The 17,049-nt window shown below is 37.8% G+C and overlaps 1 protein-coding gene across 1 annotated transcript; it reads right to left on the bottom strand.

The window, feature by feature from the left end:
• Nucleotides 1-1,510: 1,510 nt before the first annotated feature.
• Nucleotides 1,511-8,166, bottom strand: arr3b (arrestin 3b, retinal (X-arrestin)). The gene is made up of 18 exons (XM_041797346.1): nucleotides 8,054-8,166; nucleotides 7,613-7,646; nucleotides 6,370-6,400; nucleotides 6,155-6,215; nucleotides 6,026-6,070; nucleotides 5,748-5,941; nucleotides 5,543-5,602; nucleotides 5,372-5,448; nucleotides 5,145-5,280; nucleotides 4,966-5,050; nucleotides 4,745-4,817; nucleotides 4,404-4,541; nucleotides 4,159-4,236; nucleotides 4,034-4,057; nucleotides 3,907-3,956; nucleotides 3,757-3,760; nucleotides 3,638-3,667; nucleotides 1,511-1,950 (listed from the first exon to the last, which is right to left on the bottom strand). Exons 2-17 carry the CDS (start codon nucleotides 7,618-7,620, stop codon nucleotides 3,655-3,657), a joined length of 1,077 nt encoding a protein of 358 aa, XP_041653280.1. The 5' UTR covers nucleotides 7,621-7,646; nucleotides 8,054-8,166; the 3' UTR covers nucleotides 1,511-1,950; nucleotides 3,638-3,654.
• Between the last annotated feature and the right edge of the window lie 8,883 nt (nucleotides 8,167-17,049).

Below are 17,049 nucleotides of genomic sequence, written 5' to 3'. Positions count from 1 at the left end.
CTAGTGCTTTGTAAACCGCCTATTTCGGTGTAGGTTTATTCATTTAGCAGACATTAACAAAAATGGTGCAAGGAGGGAACGAAGCCCAATGGGCTTGTACAAGAGTTCCACCCATTCCAATAATCACAAACAATTCATATTTACAAGGTTAACAAATAAAATTTGAAAAAATATGGGGGCAAAGTACTAAAATAATCAATGTTAAATGGAAAAAAAAGAAAGAAGGAGACAAAGTACAGAATAATCATTATCAAGTGGAAGACAATGGGAAAAAAAAGTCATTCCAAAAAATCAGGAAACAAGATACATGCTGAAAAGAAAATCAACGAGGGATTGTCATCATGGAGAAAAGGGCAATATAGGGGGCAGGAAATGACTGGATGATTCATGAAAGGAAAAGATGTTTTTTTAAGCTGCTTTTTAAAGAGATAGTGGGAAGATATGAATCTTAATGGGGAGGTAGTCAATTCCATAGAATAGGGCCTCTGTAAGACACCATTAATTACCATTAATATGTCATGCACATGCTCTAATGATCTTTATGTGTACCCACATGCTTCTTGAATATTTATCTGTTAAAAATGTGGAAAAATCAACTAATTTTTTAAATTTTCAGACTTAAAGTATCGTATACTCACTTTTGACCTAAACCACGTGATCTGGTAAAAAGGGCCAACAGTGATTTCACTTATCTGTTTAATTGTAACAGCAAAATAAAAAACAACTATTTTGTTTATGTGCCACAGTACCATAAAGAAATATTCCATTAAAAAATAGATTTTAAATCTAACAGATCATGTTGAACATGTCTATATATACCTTTTTTTCTGCTGCTTTTTTATTATTTGCATGAATTAGAATCATTCATCAAATATTTTCCTAAAATCTTACAATTTTTGACACGGAATAAATAAAAATAGAAAAAAATAGGCAGACACAAAAATGTTGGCACTGATGCATCTATACCATGTTATCTATGGAAAGTTCCAAGTCTTTGCAAAAAATTCCAACATTTAGTGTCTTTATTATCTCATGATAATCACTGATATCACCCCTTTCCTTTTTTTTCTCTGGCTGTATTTCTAATCTTCCTATTCCAGTCTTTTTTTATAGTCTTTTTTCCTCTGTGGTCCCTGATATTGTCTGTCCACCTGCAGTAGAATCTGCAGCACAATCCTTGTTAAATGAGTACGATTTTGCAACTCCCCATATTATGCCATATAAAAATGTGGCCCTAAAATTCTGTTCAAAGCCCATGTAAGCATTTCAGGTTGTGCTGGTATCATTCTCAAACAAAGTACTGACTTAAGAAATAAAAACTATGTTAATCATACATATTTCGACAAGAAATACACAACTCTTTCATAGAGCTTAGATGAGAAATTTTTCACAATCCAGTCACTTATAGAATCAGCAGATCAGCTTTTGTTCATTTTATGCCATCTTCAGTTCATAAAAAGCAAAGAAAACAACAAGCATGAAAGAATAACTGGGGAAACGATGTGTTTATTCACTTTTCTGTCGATCAAGGACGACACAAGTTGGATTTTTGTGGAAATTCCTCCCAAGGCTGTGCAGTCTGTCAGAATCATGGCTCTAATGACATCAATATAGATTAGTAATGAATAAAACATTCATTTTTTAAGTTTTATTACACATTAAAGATTACAACAACACCAAACTAAGGGACAAAGACACATGCACAATATTCTTGTTTTTCTTGCTATGATGGCATTTAGCGCTGGACTCTTCACCAGTAATAGTTCTCATTACAATGCTTTATAAAATGTACATGCTCAAGGGAATTAAGAACACTGCAGGGACTCAATGACACTCTGTGCTGTTCTTCATTATTGTTGAGTTCCTTATAGTTCTGTTTTTTCTTCCAGAGAGGTGATTTTCCTTTCCTCGTTGTATCAACCGTCCATGGTTTCAATTGCAATGTCTGACCTGTTGCCGTGAAAAGGACAAAACAACCGATTACAACAGAACCTCATGGTAAGCCATTGGATCCTTTTAATTCAATTTTTCATACAACCATTACTAAGATGGCACTCTAAAACAGATTTGAAAGAACATAAAGTGAAACAGTGCACTGGTTAAAGGACCATAACATCTGTGCTTCACGCTTGACCCGAGTGGCAGCTATTTTAAATGTATTCCTGGTGGAATTAAAAGACTTATTAGTTTTAGTCAATTTTAAGTTTTTTCATTCTTGTAAGTCATAGTTTAGTCCAGTGGTTCCTAACCTTTTTTCCTAAGGCCCCCCTGCTCGCATGAAAGAAAAGCTAAGCCCCCCCCAGGACCCACTTGGTAAGAGTACACATCAGCTGCAATGGTTTCATTGATAAAATTCAAACATTGCAAGCCTACAGACACCTGTTCTTGAAAAAGATCTATTTACAAACTACCCATTATTGTAACAGTGCATTAGGGCCATTCTAGAAAAAAATAACATTAAAGACTATCTGTTCATTTTTTAAAGAAAATAACTCAAAAATTTTGAGTTTGAAAGTCATGAATTCACGGGAAAATATAGAAATTCTTAACTATGAAAGTCGTAAATGTAGGTCATCCAAAACTTTGAATTCTTAAGGATAAGAAGCAGAAAATCTAAGCAATGATTTCAGTTTTGTTTCTTGTAAATTTTTTTACTCTAAAATGTAGTAAATTTATGATTTTAAAAACTTGATATTTTTGAGAGTTTAATGTCAAAATATAAGACTTTTTAAACTCTAATATTTTGAGTTTTTTCAATAAATGTTCAACTTTATAATCTCTAAAACCCTGAGTTTGTTTTCTTGTAACTATAGACTCATTAACAATCTAAAAAAATGTATTTTTTCACCCAAAAATGTGAATTTTTTTGGATTAATAGATCCTCTTAAAATGTTTATCTTTCAGTGTGGTCCTAATACACTGTTGTACATTATATTTCGAATTATGACTCAAAAAAACATTTGTACATCTAATTTTAACATCTGTTTTTTCATTTGACAACAACCTTTAAAACAACAGACAGGGTCCTACGTTCCCCCTTGAAATCTTTGCACCCCCACTAGGGGGTTGCAAACCACTGGTCTAGTCAATGAAAACTAAAAAACATTTTAGTCCAGGTTAAGTCAGTAAAAGCCCTTAGTCTTTACTTCAAGTCAAAACATTTTTTACTAATTTAATTACCCATATTGTAAAATTAATATAACTGTAAAACACCCATACTAATGCACTATAAATGCTTTTTTTTGCTCTAAATAGAATAGTTTTTGTTTTTTGTTTTTTTTTACAGATTACACACACAGCAGAGGCATATCATTGATTCTGGATGTCCAGCAGTCCAGCATTAACATTTTAGTCTCCGTGATGAAATGTAAACCTAATTTTTGTCAGATTTTATTAAGAAAGATCCAAGCTTATTATCATATTCCCCATGGAAAAAGATAGTCGACATTTTTAGTCATAGTTTTACTTTCACAAAATTAATACTGTTTTGCAAATTAACCCTCCTTTTATTGTATCCATCGTGTCTAATGAACCACATATAATAAAGCTGCACTTCTATTTGGTATATATTACAGAGTAGTTGAGTAGTAACCCTTGAAGAATAGCATACAAAGTTCTGAATTGAAGGTGACCTCACCTGAACTAAAGAGGCATTTAATCCAATTTGCTGTAGGTCATAAAACACAGGAGAAAAATATAAGCAGCATGTCACAAATATAAGATACATGTATTCAGCAGACACTCTTAAATACTCACACTTCTGCTCAGGATACAGTGATAGCATGCATTAAAGGAGAAAAAGGAAGGACATTAAAAGTTACTTATTGATTTCAGTTTGTTTAATTCAAGTTGAATGTCTCAGAAAGGATATAAATTGTGACGATCTGCAGAGACCACTGCACTCACCTGCAGGTTTTGGGGACATCAGAGTCAGAGGAAGCTCCAAAGTGACATCACTGAAAAAGAAAAAGTAATTAGTATTTTATTCATGTTACTTACACGCAAGCACAACATGTAAAAAAACAATATTTACCTTCCTGTCAGGCCACCCAGCAGGCTTTTGGGCACAAAAGAAACAATGTAAGTGACTTTAGGCTGTACAATCTGACACAAATGCCTGTGTTTTTCATGCTATTTTCCATTTTAGTTAAGCCTTACCCTCCGCTGGACACCATCAGATTGATCTTGACTTTATAGGAGATCAGAATACCCTGCATCTCCTTTTCTCCTTGACTCCTGTGAGGAGACAGGAATAGTTTAGTGTTGTGAGCTGGAGGATTTGGCCTAAGTCATGATAAGTGGATGACACAGTGTAGAGTTGTATCACCGGCCCACAATAAGAGGATGAAAACCTGTCCAGGGCTCGCTGTAAGCCCTCTGATGTTAGACCCAGGGTGACTTACAGGGTGGTGGATGCTAAGTGGGTGTCCTCGTCTTTTAGCCGTCCATCCACAGCCAGACCACGCTTCTCTTTGTTGTTTGCCAGCAGAGGGGTTACTGTGAAGGACTTCTCAAATGTAGAGTTGGCGTTTATTGTCTCCCTGTGTAAAGCAGTGACATATACAAATTTTAAAATAAAGTTGATCCTAACATTTTTTTCTCTCAGCCATTTATTTGCTTTTATACTTAGGGGTAGAATTTTCAGATATTTAATGGTGCAGAAAAAAAAGCTTTCCTAAATGAATTAAATCCAAAAGAACCCCAGTTTGCCTAAAAGCCTCATTTAGTACAGAGAAAGCCTTACCCAAACTCCTCAGAGCAGACTGCCTTTGTGTAAGTGTCCGACGAGTACAGCACCACATTTGTTAGCTGCTCAACTGAAAGAAAAAAAAAACAGCTCTGTTAGAGATGCACAAGGCTGTAAAAAATACAGCATACTTAATCACACATCTTTCTCCTTTTCTTTTGAGCTACACAAAAAGAAATGATCATAATTCAGCCTTGATTAATTGACTTAGTTCTCACCTGAGACTTTGATTTTCTTCACGACCTTGGTGGTTTCATTGTTGATTTTCACCTTGACAGTGATTGGATCACCGTGGTAGTAAATCTAAAAAATGAAAACAGTTTAAATTAATTTAGTAATAATTATTATATAAGAAAGTATGTAAAACTAAAAATATGGCACATATACTTCAATATACCTCTTTTTCAAGGGAGCCCTCCAGGTGAACAGGCTTGTCAGTCATCATGAACTGTTTGGAGATATCCGCCTTGGGTCCGGCCTTGTTGCTGGCTGGTGCATATTGAATTTTGCGGATCATCAGGCGACATGTGTCCCTAAGACCAGAAAGGTACAAACAAGTACAGCCAGGGTCAGAGTCACTCCTTTTTATCTTTTTTCCCATGTAGCTTAAAAATGCATACATACTTCTTCTCGATGACTTCATCTGGATTGCTAGGTGCGTTGGCAACATATCCTTTCACCTCAAAGTCCACTCCACATGCCTAGACCAAAGCAAAAAAAACCCAAAATTATCTCATTGTCAGACATTTAAAGCCATGCATGGGAGAAAGAGAGTAAAATGGAGAGTAGAAATACCTTTCCGGCGTCATTTGGCCCAGGCTGTAGGGCAACTGAGCATGGCAGATCCGTTGGCATCTGAAACAAGGAAAAACAAAGGTGCACTTTAAAGGAAAGTGTTAAGATGATGACTGGAAAATAGGAGAATCATTACAACATACTGCTGAGGATACAGGTCTACATATATATTGTATATAAAAAGTGAGCATTATTCCTTCCTCACCTGGAAAGAAAAGCAACATCCCTGCTCTCCAACTTTCTTCATAAGGGATTCCTGCATTGGTGTTTTAGGTGTGTTTGAATCTGTAGGTGGATACACCTGGACGCGCTGGATCCAGATGTCTCTCCTGAAGGACAGCCCGATGACATCCAAGTCGTCGCTTCCATAACGGAAGGCACAAGCAAGGTACACGTATACTGCAAAGGAAAATCACGTGTTTAGTTTTTCCCTCTTAATTCATGTTGTAAAACTTGTATCACAAGCAGAAATGATAGGCATACCTTTTCTGCCATTAAGACCAGAAGGGTCCACTTTAATAACACCGTCTGCAAATGAGAAGCATGAGATTAAAAAGAGATGCATTTATTGAATGAGAGCAAATTTTAGGATGTAGACTTTGTTCCACGCACCAACTACATCCACATGGTCCACATGATCCACAAAGTCTCTCTTCCCCAAGTACAGGGCAATCTGAGGGAAAGGCAAGGAGGAAAACAGTCATTCCTTTGCCAAGGTTACAAAAGTTTAAAGTTATTTCTGGGAGTTGGAAGAGCTACATAGAAATTGCACTCCTCCCTTTGACCAAGAGTCACCCTGTAATGACTACATTATGGAGGCCACTTACATTTCCATTGCCGCTGGTCTTCTTAAATACCCTGAAAGAGAGAAAATAGGGAAAGATGGTGAATTGAGCTGTTAATTCACACTTCAGGGCACATTTAATGTATTTAATGAAACAAAATCTACGTCTAGATGCCGCCCCTCTCCTTTCATGAAAGCTCTCTCTCTCTCAGTGTGCTGCAATCATTTTTCTTTTTCTTCCTCTGTTGTCATAGGTCATGGAGTTGAACTCGCACCACCTCCCACAGTTGTCATTTCCAATTAGAGGACACCCCCTGCAACCCTCCAACCCGCTCCAATGAGGATGGATTAGTGCTAAGGATGGAAAAGCACCTGCTGGCAGTAGTGTCTAATCTTGTACAGCAAGACTGGTAAGTCAATATGTAGTAAACAAAAAATGAAGTATTTTCCATTTCTCTTTGTGTTTATTGACACAGCACTTACTGATGAAGGTTTTGTATAGATTCCACAGATGGCGTTCTCTTAAATAGCCCATGTTAGTGGCATAGATTATCTCTACAACTTGCATGCAGAGAAATGCTAAAACTCACATAACCACTCATTATTTATTGTGAATTGGAATTCTGAGTTAGTATCCCACTGTATAAGGTGAATCTGTAGAATTACATAACTATGCAGGTTCAATCTGACACTCTCTGTATTTAACCTTAAGTAAATAAGTAATCCTCAGTGGTGTTTGCCCCTTCTGGTTGTGTGCCAAATAATCCTGTTAAAACTTTTCCTTTGTCTCATAAACCTCTCCTCCAAGATCAAATCCACACAATCCACCTTAATCAGGATTTATCTATACCAAGTGTTAGAGGAGTCTCAGAGACTCTGCATGCATCTGCCAAGATTTTAAATTCTTACATATAAGCCACTGGACTTCTTTTCCTGCCAAGTCAATACTGCCTTGACTCCTGTAAAGTCCCTGAACCATTCTGATATCCTTCAAGTAAGTTTTTCAAATAAGTTTGAAAAAAAGCTCCATATCAGAATCCTTTTTAAATTATTACAACTCTATCAGATACTTAAGAAGTGTTAAACTCGCCTTATTCATTTTGAGAAAGCACAAATAAACATTTTGATCCACACTTTAAGAGTTTTTAGCTCCATCCTATTTCTTTCTTTCCCTTGCAATTGCATTCCAACCAATTGAATGAAAAATATTTAAATATGAAATCCACTTTTATGTGAGGAAAGCTGCAGAATTTATCAGTGTAGGAATCAAAACACCTCATACTCACTTTGACATGTTGATAGCAAGGTTTAAGATCCAGTCTGCAAATTGAAAACAGGGAGGCTGTGTTAGTGAATAATCATACAAAAATTACACTATTTGGTGTAACCCTTACTGGAGCACCTTTAAAAAAAGTCTCCCTGTTTTCAGCATGATTGGTAGTTTACTGCAGCATCAACCTTTAGGGCTGATATGACTCAGAACCTTTTTTGCAAATTGCAATTGATTTAAATATTATAATTTAGAAAATAGTCCTCAAACGTCAGAAATGATTAAACAAGTAAAATGTTGGAAATTTCAATGTTACAGCATATTTCTCTGCTGATGCTCCTCAGTGTGGCCACTATAACCATCATCATGACTTATTACCATCTTCATACATTATACCAATACATCAGTATATTTGTTAATATGTTTTAAGTCATGATAGCAGAAGCAGCTCACTTACAGTGCCTTCAGGTCTATCGATGAGTCTCCTCCACTGTCGTCGGTAATCTGTCACGGCGTGTCAACGGCGTGTGTAAGTGCCTATCCCTGCCTCCCGTTTGCTTTTATACCTTGACCTCCCAACCTTGAAGCCCTCCCTTCAGCTTACCTCGCCTTTCAAGAAGACTGTTTTAAGGAAAATCAGATTAATGCATTAGAACGCTACTGTTTTGGTCCACTGCGTGTGTAAAAATAATGTTGGGTGGGTGACTTGAAAGAAGAAGCTCAGAAACATGGGCGGCAACAAACAGGCCATGATCTGGAGCTAAGCTATGTTGGTTACCCGGTCTTTGTCCTCTTTAGACTTATGTCAGATCCAGGACATGAGCAATTATGTGTGTCTCTCATTTTGCATCAAATGTCATTTGCATTTTTCTTAAGTTAGAGAAGGATCTTGATTATAATCAGGACTAAAATTGGCCTGCAATTCTTTTCTTCTTATATTTCACATGTATTTGGTTTGAACATCATAACTGGACAACACATACAGCTGAATTACTACATTCCTGAAGTAGTAAAAATGTTCAAGAAAGCTGCATTTTTTAAAAAATTCAGCTTAATTTTGATTTATATTCTATTGAGGTTTTTCAAAGTCTTAAACTGCAAAAATCATTCTTAATTATCTTTAAAAAAACATGAAATGACTATATATATATATATAAGTAGGTAGGTTTTGATTCTATTTCCTCAAGAGCTTTACTGCAGTTACAGATTGTCTGAATGGGCTGTTTGTGAATGCTAAAGGACTTCCTTTCCTAAAGCTTAGACAGGAGTAGAGTGGTATTAGTTGGATTGTGGTTGTTATGGTAGCTTGAACGACAGATGGCTCTTCCAACAAGCCTTATGCAATCCAAGCCCATGACAGGTTGACAGAAAGAATAGCTGACTTACTGTGCAAGCAAAATAATCATGATGCATGATTTAAAATTTGTGACAAAGCTCAGAGAGATAATAGAATATAAACTTAGCACAAAAAGTCGGGAAATTTGTGTTTGGTAGATTATTTATTTGTTTTAACAATAAAATAAATCTTATACCGCTGGAAAGCCTGTTTATTTCCCTTTTTGATGGTGGCACATTGGTAAGGAGAATGCATTTGTGAGGTGAGCAGCAGAGCTGAGTATGTGGGTTGTGCCCATGAAAAATTTCCCAGTGCCAAACAGCTTATTTTGCTGTTGCTATTTAGTCTTGTTTTGAGCCTCTATATCCCCAGGTGCTGACAATCAGGTCCCTGATTGGCACCTGTTTGGTTCAGCAATGAGTCCAGATTCTGCCAATGGCAGTTGAATTATAGAGTCAAAATGTGGAGTAACATATTTTGGTGGAGGCGGTGTGATGGTGTGGGGTGGCATCTCCCTCACTGGAAAGAAGAGGCTTGTCATCGTTGGAGGCAATCTCAATTCATAGAGATATTGAGATGAGATTCTGGGTTAGCCAGTGGCAATCCCACACAGTGGGACTGATCTCTGTCCTCCAAGATGACAACACTCGCCCCCACAGAGCGGGGTTTATCAGAGACTACCTCCAGAATTTGGGAGTGTAGAGGATGGAATGGCGTGTCAGCATCAGCTTGGGTGTGCTGTTCGTGCCAGAGTGATCAATTCAACCACACTGACTTATGACATTTGACTTGGGACAAATGCAGGTTGAAGAATGGGATGCCATCCCACAGCAGTGTGTGACCAGGCTGGTGACCGGCATGAGGAGGAGGTGCCAGGCTGTTGTGGCTGTGTATGGTTCTTTCACAGATACTGAGGCTCATTTTTAAATGAATAAATTCTTCAATTGCCAATATGTCTTGTTTCTTCAGATTGCAATCATCCAATCCCCCAAACAAGAGTCAATAAGCAGTTTGGCACTGGCAGTGAATATTTGACACATACTTGGCTCTGCTGCTTATCCCACAAATGCATGTTCCTTATAAATATGGCACCATTTAAAATGAAAATAAACAGGCTAAACAGTACAAGATATATTGCCAAGAAGCCTAATTCACCAAACACAAATTTCCTTACTTTTTGTGCTAGTTTTTTTTTTTACTGTTTGATGATTTAACTTTATTTTGATACACCTCAGACTCACAGATACACCTGGTCATAACCTTTGAATATCTCATAATATGAGCAGACAAACTAAATGCTAAATAAACTAAGAGGGATCGCCTTATTCCAATAGGAGGTGCAGCTTAAATCAGACTAGTCAGTCTTGGCAGTGACCTTTCAGACCTTTCTGTCTCCCACGTGGCACCCTGCTGACTGTAAACCTGGCAGGAGGACTGCTTGGGGATCTTGACACTTCCTCAGTCAGGTGTAATTGATTGATAAATGAAGCTGGTGGATGATGGGTTCCATGAATGGATTGTTACAACTTAGGAGCCGAGGTTAATTAATTAGATTTGTGTCTCTTTGTGACTCCATGGGACTGTCATATGGGGATAAGGCTTGGGATCTCTTTAAAGTAAGACAGCTCTGCTGTTCACTATGGGCAAGGAGCCACAAGTTAACAGGCAACCCCAAAGTTAAGCTGCTGCATGTTAGTTGTAGTGTAGGCTATATTTGTGTTTCTATATTCATGTTGGTGTAACGTAACCCAGATCGGCCAAGGATCAGTGAACTTTAGACCAGCATCTCAACCTTTTTTTTGTGTCAAAGCAACCTTTTAAAATGTGAAAATCATCACAAATGTTTGCAAATGGAGACTACAGGGCTTGGTGCTTGGTTTTACACCCCTGTGGCAACAGGTGTGATTGAAAGACCAGTAAATCGCAGGTGCTGCCAAATACTTTTGTCCACATGGTCGACAAGACACATCACTTTGAAATGCTTGTAAAATTAGGATTCTTCATGCTTAATGCTTTGAATACAAGTCAATAAATGTAAAATATCTGCTCATAGCTTCAGCCTTTAAGCATTTAACTATTTTATTTAACACAAATAACCCAAATGTGTATTTTACCATAAATCTTGGTATTCCATCACTGGCCCTTACAGTCATTCTGATACATGCTTTGCACTCCTCACTGGGAGAATAAAACGACTCATGAGTTGTAAAGACAGAGAGAACCAGTAATGCCCAACATCTTTACATCTTATTTAGATTTAGTTAAACTTTTTTGTGTAACTGAATCAACAGATGCAATACTTCAATGATCAAAGAACACTGATTGTGCAATTTTACATGCCTTAATGGGTGTAAAGACGACTAATTTAAGGGTAATCGTTGGACATTTGAACATGCCAATGAATAAAAAACAGAAGGTAACTTCATATTCATCACTGTAATGACCTTACAAAGGTCAGGAGTTCACTGGCGAGGTCATGAATCGAGACAGGGGATGGATGCTTAATCACTACATATATTTTAAAATGTAACGCTTATGCTCTGTTCGCTCTGATCAACAACATTCCAGATACAAATTTTAAGTTGTGTTTATGCGTCTGAGTGCACTAGTGTTTTTGTTTGTTTTATTCTCTGTATATACCTGGAGTTAAATCTTTGATTATGAGTTGTCACTTATTGCTATTCAGCATAAAGACTCTGGAAAAACCAAGCATAGTCTCATGTCCTGTACTATTAATGCTGGACTGTGTCTGTTGGTTTTCCTTTTTCTTGTTTTGGCTGTGAGAGACTGCATACGCTCACATAAGCCCCTTACAGCTAATCCGGAGCCATTTTTGGAAAGCCCTTTAGATAGACCATCAACATTGTACCTTAAAGAGACTGCTGAATGGTCCCAGTGTGTTACAACACCAAAGTATTACATCTTCTTAACAGCGCAGTCTTCAGCGTGTTGCTAAATAAAGACAGTTATGCATAGACCAGCTAACAGAAACAGACTAATTAGACGAGGATCAATGCTTTTAAATGACTGATATTGGAGGGCTGTTGATATAACCTTCAAGGAAGATGACATTATTACAGTCAGCATCCTTGATTTCAATGATTGTTGCAGCTTGGCAAAAACAAATGCTGATCATGAACTTTGACTGAACATGGGACGTGCGCAGGGAGCTTACCTGCTGGATTTTCACCAATTATGTTATCAGACGTTTAGCTATTTGTATTTTTAGCAGCTTCTACTCACCAGCTCACCCTGCCTGTTGCTGCAGCTTTAGAGGACTGTTGTTGCCATCAGGTGGAAAAAATAGCTGTTGTAAACACACAGCCATCAGCAAAACAGTACTAATTGAGAGGGTCATCTTTATAGTAACACCAGTTTATGATATGGTGGAGTGTACCATTGTGCAAATGGAAATGACATCCAGTATGTTTAATATTTAAAGAAATCCATTGCTTACTTAGCTACTTAGCTAATTTTCATTTATTCCCTACATAATTAACCCTTGAATATTATGTAAATGATGACTGGCTTTCTGTCTGGCCGTGATTATTCAGTATAATACAAGTGCTTTATGCATTTTCTTCATATAGGGTTAATCATTGAACATCTCAGCCAAATAGCTATGATACAATTTATTACTCACTTCAAATAAAACAATGCTTACTGTATTTGTTTAGTATTTCTGAAAAATGCTATCCAAAAAATGACATTGAGCTGGTGTCTGCGAACTACATCTTGTCAAGTCTAATAAACCAAATCAGAAATACGTTTCTGAGAACAAAAAAATGTGAGGAAGGAATAACTATTGCGAACTATTTCTACACCAGCGATGTTAAGGGACATCTGTATTTTTGAAGTTCAGTTGAATAAGGTACTTGGCATACACCATATTCCAAATTATTATGCAAATGATATTTTTCTGTGATTTTCTTAAATAGTAAAAGCGAATGAGTCAGTATAATTATTGAGTTGCCAACCGTTAGAGCAGAATTTAATTTTTATTGAACAAATCTCCCAATGATATCTTTTTCAAAATAAAAAACTCAAAAAATGTACTATTCCAGATTATTATGCACAGCAGAGTTTCAAAACATTTTATAGGTTGCTGAAAATGAACTGAACTGAAAATGGTCATTTGTTGAATTTGCAGCATTAGGAGGTCATATTTACTGAAATCAAAAGCTATTTCAATCAAAAACATCTTAACAGGCCAAGTTCCATGTTAACATAGGAGCCCTTCTTTGATATCACCTTCACAATTCTTGCATCCATTGAACTTGTGACTCTTTGGAGAGTTTCTTCTTGAATTTCTTTGCAAGATGTTAGAATAGCCTCCCAGTGCTGCTGTTTGATGTGAACTGCCTTCCACCCTCATAGATCTTTAGCTTGAGGATGCTCCAAAGGATCTCAATAGGGTTGAGGTCAGGGGAGATGGGGGCCACACCGTGAGTATGCCCATAGCAGCGAGTGACACAGAGATAATTCTTTGCAACATGAGATGGTGCATTGTCATGCATGAAGATAATTTTGCTACAGAAGGCACGGTTCTTCTTTTTGTACCATGGAAGAAAGTGGTAACCTTGCAAAGCAGATGGATACGCCCGTTTCCGTGTTTCTCACTGGCGAACCCATCTTGCAAAGCTCCCATCTGAATCATTTGGGCCTGATTAGAAAGTGACAGGACCAATCAGCAACGAGGGGCAGTGCTTTCGGGCGAGGCGGAGTCATGACGTAAGCAAGCAGCAACAAGAGGCCAGTTTTATCAGAACTTAATGACAGTTCTTTGATAAAAGAAGAACAAAGATCAGTATTAAGTTGTTTTCTTTTTAAAAACGACAAAAGTCGTGTAATTACATGTCTACAGTCCCCATGGAGTTTACTCCTTCGGTAGGGGCCCAGCTCAGTAGCGGCTATGTCACGTGTTTTGGTTCTCTGATTGGCTCGTAAAGATGTGACAGACAGAGCGTTCATCAAATAACCCTCTGAGTTTTTTTTAAAAGGCCCTGCCCTTTCCCAAATGCAGTCTATGAGTGGTTTTCCTGGCGTGCCAGGTTAAGAAATTGGTCAGTCAGAAACTCTATTGACTTTGCCGAGGTCATTTTCACACCTTCAGGGACCCTTTAGGAGCGTACTAGCTCTCTCACCATGATTCCAGCCCAAAACATGACTTCGCCACCTCCTTGTTGATGGCACAGCCTTGTTGGGACATGGTGACCATCCACCAACCATCCACTACTCCATCCATTGGGACCATCCAAGGTTTCATGGCACTCATCAGTGAACAAGACTGTTTGAAAATGAGTCTTCATGTATTTCTGGGCCCACTGCAACCGTTTCTGCTTGTAAGCATTGGTTAGGGGTCTGAATAGTAGGTTTATGCATGACTGCAAGCCTCTGGAGGATGCTACACCTTGAGGTTCGTTCATGAGTTGATCTGGCAGAAACCTTCCTCATTATGCCTTTATCTGCACAAACCTGTCTGTGCTCTGAATCAGCCACAAATTTCTTCACAGTATGGTGATCAAGCTTAAGTTTAAATGAAATATCTAATGTTTTCATACCTTTTCCAAGGCATTGCACTATTTGACGCTTTTCAGCAGCAGAGAGATCCTTTTCTTTCCCATATTGCTTGAAACCTGTGGCCTGCTTAATAACATGGAACGTCCTTCTTAAGTTGTTTTCCTTTAATCAGGCTCACATGGCAAACTAGTTATCACAGGTGTCTGAGATTGATTTCAGTGATCCAAAGAGCCCTGAGACACAATACCATCCATGAGTTTCATTGAAAAACAAAACATTAAATGTTGTGACTCTGAAATCTAATTTGCATAATAATTTGGAAGGCGGTGTAGTAGTGTCATTTGCCCCCAGTGATTGCAATGAGTGTTGGCCCTTCAAACAGGAGGCTCTGCAGTGTAGCAGATGGGTACAGTTTTACAGTGTACTTTAGCGAGTTACAGGTAAAAATGGGCCTAAAAGAATGCTGGGTCAACTGTTTAAATTTTTTTTAAGGTGTTTTATTTTTCACCCTGGAAGCCTCTGTGTTTAGCACAAACAGCTGATCAGATACACTTAGGCAGAAAAAGCTGGTAGCAAAGCTTTCGTTGCAAAATAGTGGAGGCTTTCTGGGTTAAAAATAAAACACTCCAAAAACCTTCAGTATAGCCTACAACTGATTCAACAAGACATGCTCCTCTGGAAAAGTTTTGTTGCAACTCAAGTCATTTAACCAATGGCTTAGAATAGTGAGCAATTTAGAACTAAAATGTCAAAATACCAGTTCATTATTTTGGCAAAAAGTATACAGTTCCACTTGGAAAAAAGTCCCGTTGAATCAATACATTCTCTGAATAGGTAATTATTCCTTTAATGCCCTCCTAATTCAAAAACCAGAGTACTACTACATGTTAAAAACCAGTAGATTTCACTTCTGCCTCCTAAAGAGGGAAGACATGGCTGAGAGGCAGGGACGAAGACACGGCTGAGAGGCAGGGACGAAGACACGGCTGAGAGGCAGGGACTTGCAGAAGTGGAAATGGGCAGAGGTTCATGAATCTGCAAAAAAATTATGTCTAAAAATTAGTTGTGGAATAATTACAGAAAAATTAACCCTAACCCTCAAACATAAAATTGTGATGACTTTGAATAGCCTACTATCAACAGCACATAACATCAAAAGATTAAACAAATCTGGGGAAATCTCTGAGCTCAAAGGACAAGACTGAAGGTCAATACTGCATTCAAAACAGGCATGATTCTCTATACTAGAAATCACTGCATTGGAACACTGCCAGAAATCATTGTCCATCAACACAGCCGTGCCATTGACAAATGCAAGTTAAAGCTGTGTCATGCAAAGAAGAAGCCATATGCAAACAGGATTCAGAAAAGCTGCTGCCTTCTCAGTGCCAAAGCTCATTTAAATGGACTGAGCCAGAATGGATAATTGTTCTGTGGTCAGATAAATAAAAATTTGAAATTCTTCTTGTAAACTACAGATGCCACATCCTGCAGACTAAAGAGGAGAGGGACCATCCAGCTTGTTAGCAGTGCTAGTTTAAAGGCCTGCATCTCTGATGATACAGGGTTGTATTAGTGCCAATGGCCTGGGCAGCTTGCACATCTGGAAAGAGGGGTTGCACAATATTATTGGCCTTTTTCTTTATTCATCCTCATTCTTTAAACTTTAGATTGTGTTTTAAGAAAATACTGTAGCTTGTATCTTTTTTCACACTCAAACCCTAAATTGTGTTCAAAGGACTGAATTTTTACTGTAAAACATATTCAAATATCAGTATCGGCTAAAATGAATCTGTAAATATCGGCATATCAGATATCAGCAAAAATCCAATATTGTGCATCCCTACTGGAAAGGCATTATCAATGCTGAAAAGTAGATAGAGGTTTAGAGAAACATATGTTCCCATCTAGATGTACTTTCTGGGAAGGCCTTGCATATTTCAATGAGACGATGCTAAACCACATACTGTGTCCATCACAACGGCATGGCCTCACAGTAGAAGAGTCCGGGTATTGAACTGGCACCAACAGAAAACATTTGGTGCATTATAAAAGGAAAATTCTAGCAAAGAAGACACAAGGCTGTTAGGCAGCTGAAAACTAAACAAGAATGGGACAACATTTCAAAACTTCCCAAACATTTACAAACTTGTTAAAAGAATAAGGGATGCTACACAGTGGTAAAGTGGCCCTGTCCCTACTTTTTTGAGATGTGTTCTAACCATCTCATTCAAAATAAGCTAATATTTAGTTTATGAGCTTCACAAATCATCACATCCTGTTTTTATTTACAATTTACACAGCGCCCCAACTTTTTTGGAATTGGGGTAGTAGTAGTTAGCATGTTTGCACTGCCAGGGGGTGCATGTTGGCCTGTAAATGTTACCACTGAACTCCAAGCAGAGCTGCACAGTGTCATATATCTTTCAGTAATGTGCATTAGAGAGCTCCCAGCAATATTAAGATCTGATTGCATTTTTAGGGTTAAGTTTATATGTCATCACATTGAGATGGACTTGTGTTTATTTGTTTTAAGGGGTTTGCGGTTGGTGGTCGGCACATTCTGCTGAGTAGTGAGAAGTTGAAGAGAAAATATG

The sequence above is a fragment of the Cheilinus undulatus genome, linkage group 10 (genome assembly GCF_018320785.1).
Source record: "Cheilinus undulatus linkage group 10, ASM1832078v1, whole genome shotgun sequence".
In the NCBI taxonomy this organism is placed as follows: domain Eukaryota; kingdom Metazoa; phylum Chordata; class Actinopteri; order Labriformes; family Labridae; genus Cheilinus; species Cheilinus undulatus.
The sequence above is the reverse complement of the archived record's forward strand: the minus strand, read 5'-3'. Positions and strand labels throughout refer to the sequence as shown.